Raw genomic sequence first — 12175 nt, 5'->3', positions numbered from 1 at the left:
ACCATGCTTTATAGAATAGGGTAACAATAACATAGAACGCAAAGTTACTCATTCAGATCTACCGCATATAGAATAGTGGCCAATAGCAGGAACTAAGGTAACTGTCACATTGCGTAACCTGTCGGGCATTTACTACTTCCTCGGTAATGATTGATTTTCATATTGGAAGAAGACATTATACCGCATGACGACGAACCGCATGGATGCACTGACATGACAGCTATAAGATTGACGAAAGAACTGACAGCACATATAACAAGAAGCAGCGCTACGATGGACAAGGGATTTTACATACAAAAAAGGTAGGAGTTCATCAATCAAGTTATTGTAGTTGGCGTTGAATACGTGGCGGGTCATGTCCTTAGCGAGCTGCCTAGGCAACATTTCAAAAGTGTGATACGCACGCCTATAATCTACCACATAAATTTATTTTCAGCTACATCGAATTACTGGGAGATTTGGTAATCAGTACATGCTGCCTGACACATCGATAGGTCTCACGTTGGAGCGGTCCTTATGATGGTACTACAAGACACAAAAAACCTTCGCTACAAAATTAACAACTACATTCACAAATTTTTAATATACACCGCATCAGTAGCTTCTTTCCGTATGCGTGAACTTATTTAAATCTCGGCCTTTTCCACCTTGGAAGTGAGTGACTTAATAGTTGCTTCGTCAGCAATAGAACGAAGGAAGGCAATAACTTTCATTAGGACATCACATGTCATTCCCTCATAGACATCACATTTCAACAAGTCGTAAACCAAATGTTCGGGAAGTTTAGAGATGAGGTTTGGGTAAAGCTTGTCGAACCAGTACATCTTCACCTCTCTTGCAAGATCCTCAGGCAATGTATTGTAGACAGCGTGCGAACCAGCAATCTTAGCATGATCGGCGGGGAGCTTCTTAAGCACCCTGTTGAAGTTGCGCATTTGGTTCAACAACATAGCTTTCTTTCCTAACAGTTTGCGTTTGTCGGCAGCATCGAGAGATTCAATGTCACTCCTGGTGTTGGCTTTAAAGCCTAACATCTGGTACAGATCTCTGTTGGTGAATTGGGTACCAACGCAGTTGGTGAAAATGACGTAGTCAAGATCCTCAGTGTCAACCTCTTCAACCGGCACATCTTCAATAACTAGCTCAGGGGCAGCTTCGACAGGCATGGATTCTACATTCTTGGGAGGAACATAGAAAATCTCTTCAAGGTCGTATGGACCCTTATTTGGTACGAATACCTTGCCGGTTTGCTTGTAGTGCCTGAGGTATTGCCTAAACAACTCCAAAATGGCGTAGTCGATACCTTCATAAACATTGAATTCCAATGCCAGCTGGGCCAATGGCTCTGGGAGTTCATCAATCAAGTTATTGTAGTTGGCGTTGAATACGTAGCGGGTGATGTCCTTAGCGAGCTGCTCAGGCAACATTTCAAAAGTGTGGTACATCATTGCTGCAGTGACTAGGTCAGATGGCAATTGCTGCATGAGTTTGTCGAACTTCTCCATGCGGTAAAGAAGCTCAGCTCTTCTGCGCGTTATTTCGTGCCTCCAAACACTACCAGTGCATTCCAAATCAGTGCAGTCAACAAGGTTGTCGATGTCTTGGTTAGTGTACTCCTTGCCAAGAGAAGTGACAAAAACTACAGCTTCAGGTGCATAGAATGGGACCTTTTTGGCACCTTGAAGGTGAGATTCAGCAGCAACATTAGCGCTGGTAGCACCTGCCACAACAACTGCGCCAACAATCCACTTGGCAACCTTGCGGAAGCCGTTGTTACGAGCGGTGATTGCCATCCTGATAATACAATCAACAAAAAGTAACAAGTGTGACCTAGTCGAACTTAGATTGATACAAGCTACTTAGGGGTAACTTGCAGGGTAGAAGACAGCCTCAAGAAAACCAGCAACACCGAATATCAACCTTACGGATGAAGGAAAGAATTCTATTCTACAACTACGAAAGTAAGTAGAAGACTAAAGAGCGCAAAATAGACAGTGAATATGAAATGCAAAAGTTACGTTAGACCCCCTGCAACCCAATATATCATGCGTGATTTTCCACAACGGGTTCATGAATACATGCACGCGCGTGGCGAGTCCTTTTATCCGTACTTCAAAACCGACGTCATACAAATCTCAAATTAAATTCCCACCAAATTATACAATATGTATGTAGTTTGGTTAGAAATGATTACGCGTGACAGGAATTGTGGTGGTATGTGTATGAACCCTGGTGTCTGTGGTTGTTAAAGCCAGCGCTAACTATTTAAGCCGAACTGTGATTCATGTATTAGATGTCTAATTGTTTATTTCTTGATGCTGAACAACGTAGACACGAATAGCAATGGGCACTTTCGTTGTGGTCTATGCATTTATAAGCGTGGCTGTGGGTTGAGAGATTCCATTGCATCCCGAGTGATGTACCATAATATGCAGATTATCACAGTGTTAAAATTGTCAATGAGCGTTACTCTGGTTTTATGGCATATATTAGGTCCAATATAGAAAAGGCTGCTTACATCCCCAGTTGTCTTGTTCGTGTTGTTGACGGTGTCACTATGTGAATTACCTTGTTTTCCTAATTTGGCCACTGGATGCTGTTAGGTGACACGTTTTGTGCGTTGTGCTTGCTGAGACAGCTCTCGTATATGGTTGTTATGTGATATTCGGCAAGCTGTTCTTTTTTGTCTCGTGTATTAACGTCCTTATTGTTTTTCTTGAAATTGATTTTCCTCTCTTATTTCGATATTGTATACAGCTCTTCTATGTATCATTGTTCATATGAGTCTGTCTTTGACGCTACAGAGATATTTTTTATATCGGTGCATATGCTTTTTCCTACTTTTGTTGCTTGCGCTCATGTATCTATGATGACATTTTTGTTGGCTGTAAACAGTTATGTATTGTGGACTACGTTTTGTGCGTTTTTTAAAACAACTATCTAACATTGCTTAACCATGAATAGTGGTCGTCTGTTGCTCCATATCCATTTATGAAGCGTATTTATATTTACAAAACAACCTCCCAACCCAACGCCAGTGCGTTAGCGCAATAGCATTTCCGACTAATCACTTATAGCTCACAATAGGGACTTTGTACCGTGGAACCATGTGACCAATTCACTTTGGAGATATATGTCATCGAAGTTCCCAATATTGTAATGCACCTTAGGAAAATGATTTGATGCTTATTGAATACTGATGCCAGGGCATGCGAAGATATTGCAGAGGGCGCTGCAAAAGGGAATGTCGTAGAACATATGAAGACAGATAAGGATGAGATTGAGGCATACAATTTTCAGGATTATATTCTGAATATGCTTTATTACTAGGAAAAGGGTAAGAATTGCCTATATAGGTACCAACATTTGAACGACGTAAAGGGGTTTGATAAAACGACGGAAATACAAATACGTAGTTGTTTAACATGCGGATGAAATGCCTGTTTTTTAACGGCTGGATCACAAGCAAGTGATGAATCACCTGCACCTCCTTTGCCTAAGAGGAGTAGATCCACTAGGACGACGCAACTCAAGCTGCAGATTCAAGAGTTGGAAAACAAAACGATGTGAATATAAGGGGTAGTGCCATTAATGATAGAAAGTTTGATTTTGCCGTTAAGGGTTTTCTATTAATTAATATTTTGGAACGTTGCCAACTTATCTCTTCAGCTTAGGCTGAGTCATACAATCTTGGCAAATTGGTTCCTAGTTGCCTAAAGTACTTGTTACCAATAGAGAGCAATATAAACACTGCAATGCATTGTAATTATTGAGCGTCCTCTCTTCATTATTCTACTAGCGTTTCATTTGTGCAATGCATCATAGGATCACCTATAACGTAATATGTCAAATCGTAATCCGAAGTGAATGCTACATCTTGCCATGTCATATACTAATGAACAGTGGCATCTTCTATTATTCAGTTAATTAAATCTTCATAGTGAACATGCAATTTACCATTGTCTACATAGACTAACGGGTAGTAAATGTTAGTTCATCACTGTTCGCTTTTTTCAACTTACACTCAGGCAAGAGCGATAATAGTTGCCTATATAGCCATATAGGTCATGCCAAATACATGTGCACAACATAGCATAGCTGTCGAATCTGGTCCAACAGATTGCACTGAAGTTATAGATCTAATAATTGCCCTTTCTATATACATTTACATATGTACTGAATAATTAATAAAATCATAATTCACTTATATTATGTGATATCAATAAAAATGCACATACAATAAAATGTTGTTTTCGTTTCCGTCCCAGTGTACTTTGAAGCAAGATTCAAAATATTGTTTATGAATATGATAACTGTTAAGTAGTTTATAAGATGGTAGTACGACATGATCCGCATGCTTGATTCAAATCCAACATACCCCTTCTACTGCTTATCGGCAGAAGCACTATCAGCCTCCGGAGCAGGTGTACCATCTGGGTTAGTTTTGACAGCTGGTTCAGGTGGTACATACGTTTTACCTTGCCTTTGTGCTATTCTGAACGCAGCGTTTTTTACAACGTTTTCCCCTATTTCAACAGGTCTTTTGGCACTGATGAATGACTCATGTTTATAATCTTTAAGATCGGCCTTGGTGAAACCACCTTTAGACATCCAGTCTCTCTCTTCACTAGGAAAAGATTTTTGTCGCTTTGGTTCAGCTGTTGGTGCCCCTGAACCACCTTTAGCCTTTCTTCCCGCATCACCATCCCCTCCCTCTGGCACTTCAGTTACTTCCATCTTGGTCTGCTCCTCATCTGATACTTCAGGTACTTCCGTCTTGGTCTCCTCCTCATCTGATACTTCAGGGACTTCCATCTTGGTCTGCTTCTTTTCTGATACTTCAGGGACTTCTGTCTTAACCTGTTCTTCTTCTGGCACCTCAGTTACTTCCGTCTTGGTCTCCTTCTCTTCTGGTACCTCAGGTATTTTTGGTGTCTCCTCTTGGGCCATGACAATACCATGGCTAGCACTTGCCACAACCACGGCACCAACAATCCACTTGGCAACCTTGCGGAAGCCGTTGTTACGAGCGGTGACTGCCATCCTGATAATACAATCAACAGAAAGTAACAAGTGTGACCTAGTCGAACTCAGATTGATACAAGCTACTTAGGGGTAACTTGCAGGGTAGAAGATATGTATTCGTAATAGTGTTGTAACAGCACTACTATCCTAATGAAATAAGCTCTCTGTTCGATGTTGTTTGCTATTTATTCTTTTGGACAGGCGTTTGGTTCACGAGTTTGTTTGCTTCCCTTTAATCAAGATGGTAAACCACATCTTATTGTAACACTACATGGGATTCTGTTGTCACTTTCCACCCCAGGGTAAAATACGCATGTTTTAATATTATTAAACTAGCTGAATCGACTATAAAATGTACAGTAATAATGATTTTGTACTATACATTCATACGAGGCTATGATTGACTAGTTCAAACGCTCAACTTTTAGTCTTAATTTCCCTGCAGAATGCAAAGATCAACAATTCAAAATACAATATGGAGTTGAATCAGTTTTTAAAGAAGTCCATATATAAGGGTCTATCTCAGTAAATGCTACATGGAGTCCTTATTCTGAATTTGTCACCACGTGCTATGGGTATTTTGCATCACTGAGCAACTGTTACGCTTCTTTGCATCCAAACTAGTATATTAGGATTTAAACAATGAAACCACTGTAAGAGGAAAGTTCATGACATTGAAGGCATATATAACTCTTTAAATGTTAACTGAATAAGCTGCAAAGGGGAATAAACATTGTAAAAATGTTGCCGAATGAATAGCTCTGGATATCTAAGCACTAGAGCCATATATATTGCAATTCTTCTGTATTTTCTAATAATTGCTATAGCTATGACGACGTATAATTCAAATTAAATAACATGTGGCTACCCAATGCTACCGCCATGTACTATTACTTGATATGATATATAAGGAATCTAACAATTGTAATTAAATAGCGATTAAAAATGATAAAGTAGCAAACAGCGTCATCCAAGGCCTCGATCCAAGTATGATAAATGATGGAATCAACGTTACGGTACTGTCAGTAATAAAAGCCACGAACATAGTAGATAATAGTGGTATTATTATACATTCTATACACGTGTGCATATTTTTGTAATAATTCATATATATATATATATATATATATTATTGGAAGCAGGGCGGATGAAGTTGTAAGGACACTTCAGACTATGTATACTTCCATGTATTGTTTACTAATCCAAGTATGATTTATATCGGACATATTATATCAATTTATGTTATAAATGTAGAAATAATCGTGGTTATATATTCGTATATGATGAAGTTATACGTCGAGTATCCATCCACCTTAGACGGTTAGTTTTCGTTTTAAAATTTAAGACTATAAAATTTGAAAAAATTACGAGTCCAATGTTGATCTAGAGCCTGTATACAGCTGATAGTTGCATTGGTGTCTAGACGGTAGAAGTATGATACAATTCACTCTTGGTGCATTTGCAAATAAATTCACTAGCAATACGAACATCTCGATTGCACAAAATTTAACACAAGTAATACATAAGCTGTGGCGTTATGAGTCCCATTTTCTACGTCTAATGTTCAAGAGAAGCTACCAGCTTCTTTATGTATTTACTTCTATCAGAAAAAGAATTCTTTGTCGGCCAAAATTTGAAATTTATATACTGCAATACTATGAAACCATTTTAAATTTATACATTAATGTGGAATGTGTATGATAATAGACATCATATAAACTGAACTTACTGTATATGATTTCAACTTGCATCGACGCCTGGTAAACATTACCAATCTGGTAGCTTTAAAAACTATAAATGGTAAATCACTAGTATAGCGTCATTAATGGTAACCATTACACATCTGTTGCATAATGAGAATTCTATTTATATGTGGTCCATTTAAGAAATGTATGCGTTGTCGTCCTTCTACGGGAAATTGCACACGCTATCATCTCTAAATGCCATAATAGGGAATCATATAGCTTGTTTGAATAAGATTCCGGTGACTTTTATGATTGACAATCAGTTTCGAAGGGTATCTACTACCCTAGGGGATAATGACAGATGTCTACATCACCATACGGTTAATATCCGCAGAAGCCGTCAGCTGATAGACATCTCAGATGGCGGCAATGAGGCTAATGGTGCCACGTTAAGTGGGCACAGGTATATGGAAACCGTAAAACCGGGATCCACATATAAAAAAGATTATGCCAATCTAAAACCTCATGAGGTAGGATTTTTTACATTTAATATACCTTTCACTTCTGTTTCAGCTGCGCAAGCACATTAAATCTAGGATGACGCCTGTAGAACTCGAATTGAAGTATGGCAAAAAGCTGGCCAGGAAACTGGTGAAGAGAATTAAGCTGCGACAACACGGCAGGGTTTCATGGAGCGCACGAGATAGGGTAAGTGACGCTAAGGTGAAGCCTTTGACTTCGGAGGATGTGGAGATTGGAAGACGCCCGCGGATCGAAAGATTCCATTTTCTGAATAAGGTATGTTTCTCTCATCTCCATTTGTTGTCTGATAATATCAACTACATTCTTTTAATGGGTTATCTAGATCAAAATGAGCAGGTTTCTAGCACTTTATAACTGCTACTTGTTATTAATATTTATTCAGTCTATATACGAGATGACTGGAGATGAGTTTTATGGTTCTTTCTTTCGTGACCGCGACCGTCGGGTAGATGGTAAAGAAAGATTACTGCGTCAGCTGGAAACTGAAATCTTAGATAAACAGAATGCTGCTTTATCTGGTGCTCCAAGATCTCGCATTTCTCCTCGGAATTATTGGTAAGTAACTAACAAAGTCATCATGTTGAATGTTCCCCTTGTAGGTTCAAGCCTAATTATGTATCTCCAACACCTAATGAAGTTAATAAGTTAAATTCTTTGGATCTTCGTTTCGTTATGATGAACGAAGCGAGGAAGGCAACGTTTGATGTTGGAGTTGACCCTGATCTTTGGGATGCATTCCTCATACGAGTAAATGCTATTTCGGCAAATGTTTCCCTTCGTACATTGCTGCGTTTTCTTCAGATAATCTCGAAGGTGCAACTTCGACCAAATGATCAACTCAAATTACTTGTTGACAGTATTCATCAACGCAGGGGCGAAATGAAACCTAAGCACTACGTGTTTCTCTTTCAGGTATGTCATTCTATGGATTGATCTTAATCGATTATCTCCCATGATGCATATGTACGTGGCAAAGATAACACAGTATATAGCTGTTGGATGTATTATATTGTTTGTTCACATACAAAAACTATTTCGGGGGCATTATTACGTAGGCAATTGGACGACTGAGGATCAGAGATCAACGGATATATGACAATCTGTATGAGATGCTGTTGTGTTGGTCTGTTTTGAGAAATAATTTCTTGGTGAAGGCAGCTAATGCGTTAGCCAAACTTGACGTTTGCGATTCAATTTTGATAGATCCTTTGCGTCAGGTACTGGGAAAACGCCTAAATCACTTTACTTCAACTGACTGTTTGCGTGTTAAGGCCATTACTGTTTTGGACTTGTTCACCGATGACATGGTGTTAGCTTTTCTCTCTCGATGCGAGTACCACAAACATCACTTTAGACATTACTCGCGCAATTTAGAGATTATTGAGCTGTATATGCGGATTTTAGCTCCTAAACTATACAACAGGGTCGACGAGTCAACAAAACAATTTTTGATTGACATTCGACAGCAGACTTCGTCAAAGAAGATATTAAACGACGATCTAGCAGGAGAAGAATCAACACCTTCCGACTTAGCGGACTGCCGCAACACAGCTGCAAGTGGCGAACAAAGCGTAGCGCTACCCTTCGGAGATGATGCAATTTCCCATTGCCCGTATCTTGAGAGTATCAGCAATACACTTTCTACTATGGGAATAGAACATCGCAACTACATGATCGCAGGTAAGTGAATTCTACATACTGGTTATTACGTTCCCAGGCCCATTTGTGTTGGACATTTACGAGCCACGGTCGAACACTGTTATTGAGGTCAATCGTGAATACCAGTACTATCACAACACTACCCATTTAACCTCTACAGCTAGGAGGTAAGTTTAGGTGGGATATGGTTCACTTAGGGATGTAAACGCTACTACATATATACAGATGCCGACCATTTATACATTGTTTTCCACGTTATCTGTTGTTTAACCAGACACACTTTACAAAAACTGCAAAAAAGTGATTATACAGTGTCTAAATACATTTACAGGCGTCATGAATTGATTGCTGGTATGGGTTTTCGGCTGTTACACATCCCATATCGCTGGTGGCGTCAGTTGGGGAGTGACGAGAGCAAAAAAAACGCGCTTCGTGAGCTGTTACACTTTATTGATTAATGTTATTGATTAAGAGTATTTTGGCTCCGTGTGTGCTTCGGCGGTCGTTCTACACGAGCGCTGTGCATCTTGCCCCTAAACAGAAGGGGAAGAAGGATGGTGGCAGTTCTCAGCGCGTGACGGCTGCTCAGACTGAGAACCCCTGTGACGAGCATTTGTTTAACATATATGCTGGGATTCCTGTGGATCACACTATATTGCCAGATGAAGCTTATCCTAGTTGGCTTTGGGACTTAGACAAGCCTGATAGGACATATGGCGAGCTTATGAAGATGTTTGTCTATGGTCAAGGTATTGAGTCTGCTCGTATGAGCGATTACAAGCGTTTTCGTCGTTTGCACAATCGGTCGTTGATTAAGCTGAACAATTTGCGCTTGCAGAAACAAAGGAAGTTTCAGATCAAGGGTCACCTCTGGGATAATTGATATCATACCGTGTATATGGTATCAACTGGCCCATATAATAGACAGCTTGATATGTATAAACTATGCTAATATTTTATATCGCATATAATATTAATAGTTGTACCAGCTCGTTGGGTTTCGGTACATACCTATCACATTTAAGATGTAACCATTTATGCGCCATCTTTACATTTGCCTTGTCCACTTCCAGAAGACGGCAATGTTTATGACAACAGTGCTGCAACCTATACGGCCATAGTTGTTATACGATTCGGACAGCGTTATGTATTGGCATGGCTACATCGTAATTTGCACCTTTACTGTATTAATCGGTGATATATATCATAGGACTTATGGGTGGTAGCTCTACAGCTGTGCGTGGCAACGAACGTTGAATAGAACAGATGGATTCCATGGATATTATTAAACCCAGTTAGACAAACCAGTGCAATGGCTTGAGCAAACAGTAATATTAGCCAGCTATAACTGAGCACAATGTTTTACTCTTGCTTGAGAATGGTTAATACCTTACCAACTGCAATGGTTTTGTCTTCATCTCTCATGGTAAAGCGTCCCAACTGCGCACAATTTTCAAATACTTCGAGGCATATTGGCGACGATACCCTCAGGTGTGCTGTAACTAGCGTGTTATTCTTGACGAATGTAGGGTTAAGCTTCTTCTTTTTGGTTGCCTTATCAGTGGTTTCTAACAACTTGACAAAGTGTACTTCAACCACTACACTATGTGCGTGCATAACACAGAAATAACCTGATGTTATGAGTGGTCTATGTTCCAGTAGATCTATGATTTGGACCATGGCGACAAATTCGGTCACCACTGGGCAGGGCTTGTTCACATCACAAAGCACTGTCCCCTTGCTGATTTGTTCTTCTTCAACACCGAGTACCCGGAGTCTGATATTTTCTCCCGGTTTGGCATATGCGAATTCATCTTCGTCAAAGAGAACATTTTGGATCTTAATTTTTATTTTTCCGGGCATGACAATACAGTTTTGTCCCATGCTGATTGTGCCAGATTCCACTTTACCCATACAAACAACTCCATTATCTTTAAATGCTCCTGTGATGGGAATACGCAATGGTGCATTAGCATCAAATGTGGATATCTCAATTCCATCTAGCAGCTGGAACAAAGTCGGTTGTGAGAGTGGATACCATGCAGCATTGGGGCTGTATGATTTATAGCTGGTATCAGACACATGCTGCATAATATTTTGTCCATTAAGTCCCGATATAGGCACGAAGTTCAGGTTACGTCCCTCTGCAAAACCACATGTTTTTAGGAATGGCCTTAACTTTTGTACAATTTCATTATATCTTGCTTCGGACCAATCACACGTGTGGTCGTCCATTTTATTTATGGCAACTATTAGATGTGTAACTCCCAATGTTTTTGCTAATAGTGTGTGTTCTCTCGTTTGTCCACCACGGTCAAATCCTGTCTCGAACTCTCCCTTTCGTGCGGACACAATAAGCACACCGCAATCAGCTTGGGTGGCACCTGATATCATATTTGGTACATAGTTCTTATGTCCTGGAGCATCCAGAATTGTAAAGCGCTTGTTTGTTGATTCGATACGTGCTTGTCCCACTTCTACTGTTTTACCTTTTTGACGCTCTTCTTCGTTGGTATCCATGATAAATGCTAGGAACCAGCTTTCACGATTTCTGTCTTTTGCTTCACGTTCATACTTTTCTATGGTCCTTTCATCAACGTATCCACATAGATAAAGTATATTACCGCACGTCGTAGACTTGCCTGCATCAATATGACCGATAAAAACGATATTCAGATGCTGTCTAGGATCGGGATCATGTACACCTGAGTCTCCTCCAGCTGACTTCTTCTTAATTCCTGACTCTCTCGCTGAGGTCGGTTCTTTAAGTTCCTCCTCACTCGTTGCGATTTCAGAGTCTGGTTCTGATGCTACATTTGTCACGGATTCTATTTTAAGTTCTTCAAATCTAGGTGTTATTTCCTTGACTTCATCCTTATCGTAGTCATCCCAAGTAGCTCCTGGTTTAAATTCCGCTGCTTTCACATTAAAGGTGAAGGTTGACTTTACAGGGTTACTTCCATTGGAGTCCGCCATTTTATTTAACACAAAGATTGCAAATTATGCAGTATAAACAATGGTTGAATAATGACGATGGTCTGTGGCGAGTGTATCCCTGCGTTGTTTCTAAGGCCTGTGAAGGCGCCACTTATTCAGCGGCCACGATGCGTCGTTATACGGAGCTTTATAGGCACACCCGTGTCTTCTGGCATCAAAAATACCAGCAAAAAATTAACTTGTGCGTGAGGTCATTTCACTGAACCGGTATCTTGGTTACTACTTGAACTGTAGCGTGCCCGCTTGAGATAGCAGCACAGGCACGA

General features: G+C 40.0%; 6 protein-coding genes across 6 annotated transcripts; 3 read left to right on the top strand and 3 right to left on the bottom strand.

The window, feature by feature from the left end:
• Positions 1-539: 539 nt before the first annotated feature.
• On the bottom strand, positions 540-1993 carry BBOV_II000680 (Spherical Body Protein 2 truncated copy 12 (SBP2)). The gene has a single exon (XM_001609546.1). It carries the CDS (start codon positions 1791-1793, stop codon positions 627-629), a length of 1167 nt encoding a protein of 388 aa, XP_001609596.1. The 5' UTR covers positions 1794-1993; the 3' UTR covers positions 540-626.
• A 561-nt stretch (positions 1994-2554) lies between these two features.
• On the top strand, positions 2555-3624 carry BBOV_II000675 (putative integral membrane protein). The gene has a single exon (XM_051767155.1). It carries the CDS (start codon positions 2765-2767, stop codon positions 2942-2944), a length of 180 nt encoding a protein of 59 aa, XP_051623803.1. The 5' UTR covers positions 2555-2764; the 3' UTR covers positions 2945-3624.
• A 584-nt stretch (positions 3625-4208) lies between these two features.
• On the bottom strand, positions 4209-5248 carry BBOV_II000670 (putative integral membrane protein). Its single transcript, XM_001609545.2, has one exon. The coding sequence runs from the start codon at positions 5041-5043 to the stop codon at positions 4384-4386; it is 660 nt and encodes a 219-aa protein (XP_001609595.1). The 5' UTR covers positions 5044-5248; the 3' UTR covers positions 4209-4383.
• A 1386-nt stretch (positions 5249-6634) lies between these two features.
• BBOV_II000660 (Restriction endonuclease-like superfamily protein) lies at positions 6635-9415 on the top strand. Its single transcript, XM_001609544.2, has 7 exons — positions 6635-7240; positions 7284-7508; positions 7636-7808; positions 7853-8165; positions 8309-8933; positions 8971-9079; positions 9244-9415. The coding sequence occupies exons 1-7, from the start codon at positions 6914-6916 to the stop codon at positions 9368-9370; spliced, it is 1899 nt and encodes a 632-aa protein (XP_001609594.2). The 5' UTR covers positions 6635-6913; the 3' UTR covers positions 9371-9415.
• BBOV_II000650 (ribosomal protein L37 family protein) lies at positions 9302-9881 on the top strand. Its single transcript, XM_001609543.2, has one exon. It carries the CDS (start codon positions 9370-9372, stop codon positions 9793-9795), a length of 426 nt encoding a protein of 141 aa, XP_001609593.1. The 5' UTR covers positions 9302-9369; the 3' UTR covers positions 9796-9881.
• Positions 9882-10149: 268 nt separating this feature from the next.
• Positions 10150-12107, bottom strand: BBOV_II000640 (Elongation factor Tu GTP binding domain family protein). The gene has a single exon (XM_001609542.2). It carries the CDS (start codon positions 11886-11888, stop codon positions 10275-10277), a length of 1614 nt encoding a protein of 537 aa, XP_001609592.1. The 5' UTR covers positions 11889-12107; the 3' UTR covers positions 10150-10274.
• Between the last annotated feature and the right edge of the window lie 68 nt (positions 12108-12175).

The sequence above is a fragment of the Babesia bovis genome, chromosome 2 (genome assembly GCF_000165395.2).
Source record: "Babesia bovis T2Bo chromosome 2, whole genome shotgun sequence".
Taxonomy (NCBI): domain Eukaryota; phylum Apicomplexa; class Aconoidasida; order Piroplasmida; family Babesiidae; genus Babesia; species Babesia bovis.
This window is presented reverse-complemented; position numbering and strand designations above follow the sequence as displayed.

What these genes read in the sequence shown, in the direction of transcription:
- BBOV_II000675 (XM_051767155.1), top strand. Translation starts at nt 2,765, where the DNA reads ATGTATCATTGTTCATATGAGTCTGTCTTTGACGCTACAGAGATATTT.
- BBOV_II000640 (XM_001609542.2), bottom strand. Translation starts at nt 11,888, where the DNA reads ATGGCGGACTCCAATGGAAGTAACCCTGTAAAGTCAACCTTCACCTTT.
- BBOV_II000650 (XM_001609543.2), top strand. Translation starts at nt 9,370, where the DNA reads ATGTTATTGATTAAGAGTATTTTGGCTCCGTGTGTGCTTCGGCGGTCG.
- BBOV_II000680 (XM_001609546.1), bottom strand. Translation starts at nt 1,793, where the DNA reads ATGGCAATCACCGCTCGTAACAACGGCTTCCGCAAGGTTGCCAAGTGG.
- BBOV_II000670 (XM_001609545.2), bottom strand. Translation starts at nt 5,043, where the DNA reads ATGGCAGTCACCGCTCGTAACAACGGCTTCCGCAAGGTTGCCAAGTGG.
- BBOV_II000660 (XM_001609544.2), top strand. Translation starts at nt 6,914, where the DNA reads ATGTATGCGTTGTCGTCCTTCTACGGGAAATTGCACACGCTATCATCT. An exon ending in GATTCCATTTTCTGAATAAG is followed by an intron (nt 7,509 to 7,635) that starts GTATGTTTCTCT and finishes ATATTTATTCAG; the next exon opens with TCTATATACGAGATGACTGG. An exon ending in ACTACGTGTTTCTCTTTCAG is followed by an intron (nt 8,166 to 8,308) that starts GTATGTCATTCT and finishes ATTATTACGTAG; the next exon opens with GCAATTGGACGACTGAGGAT.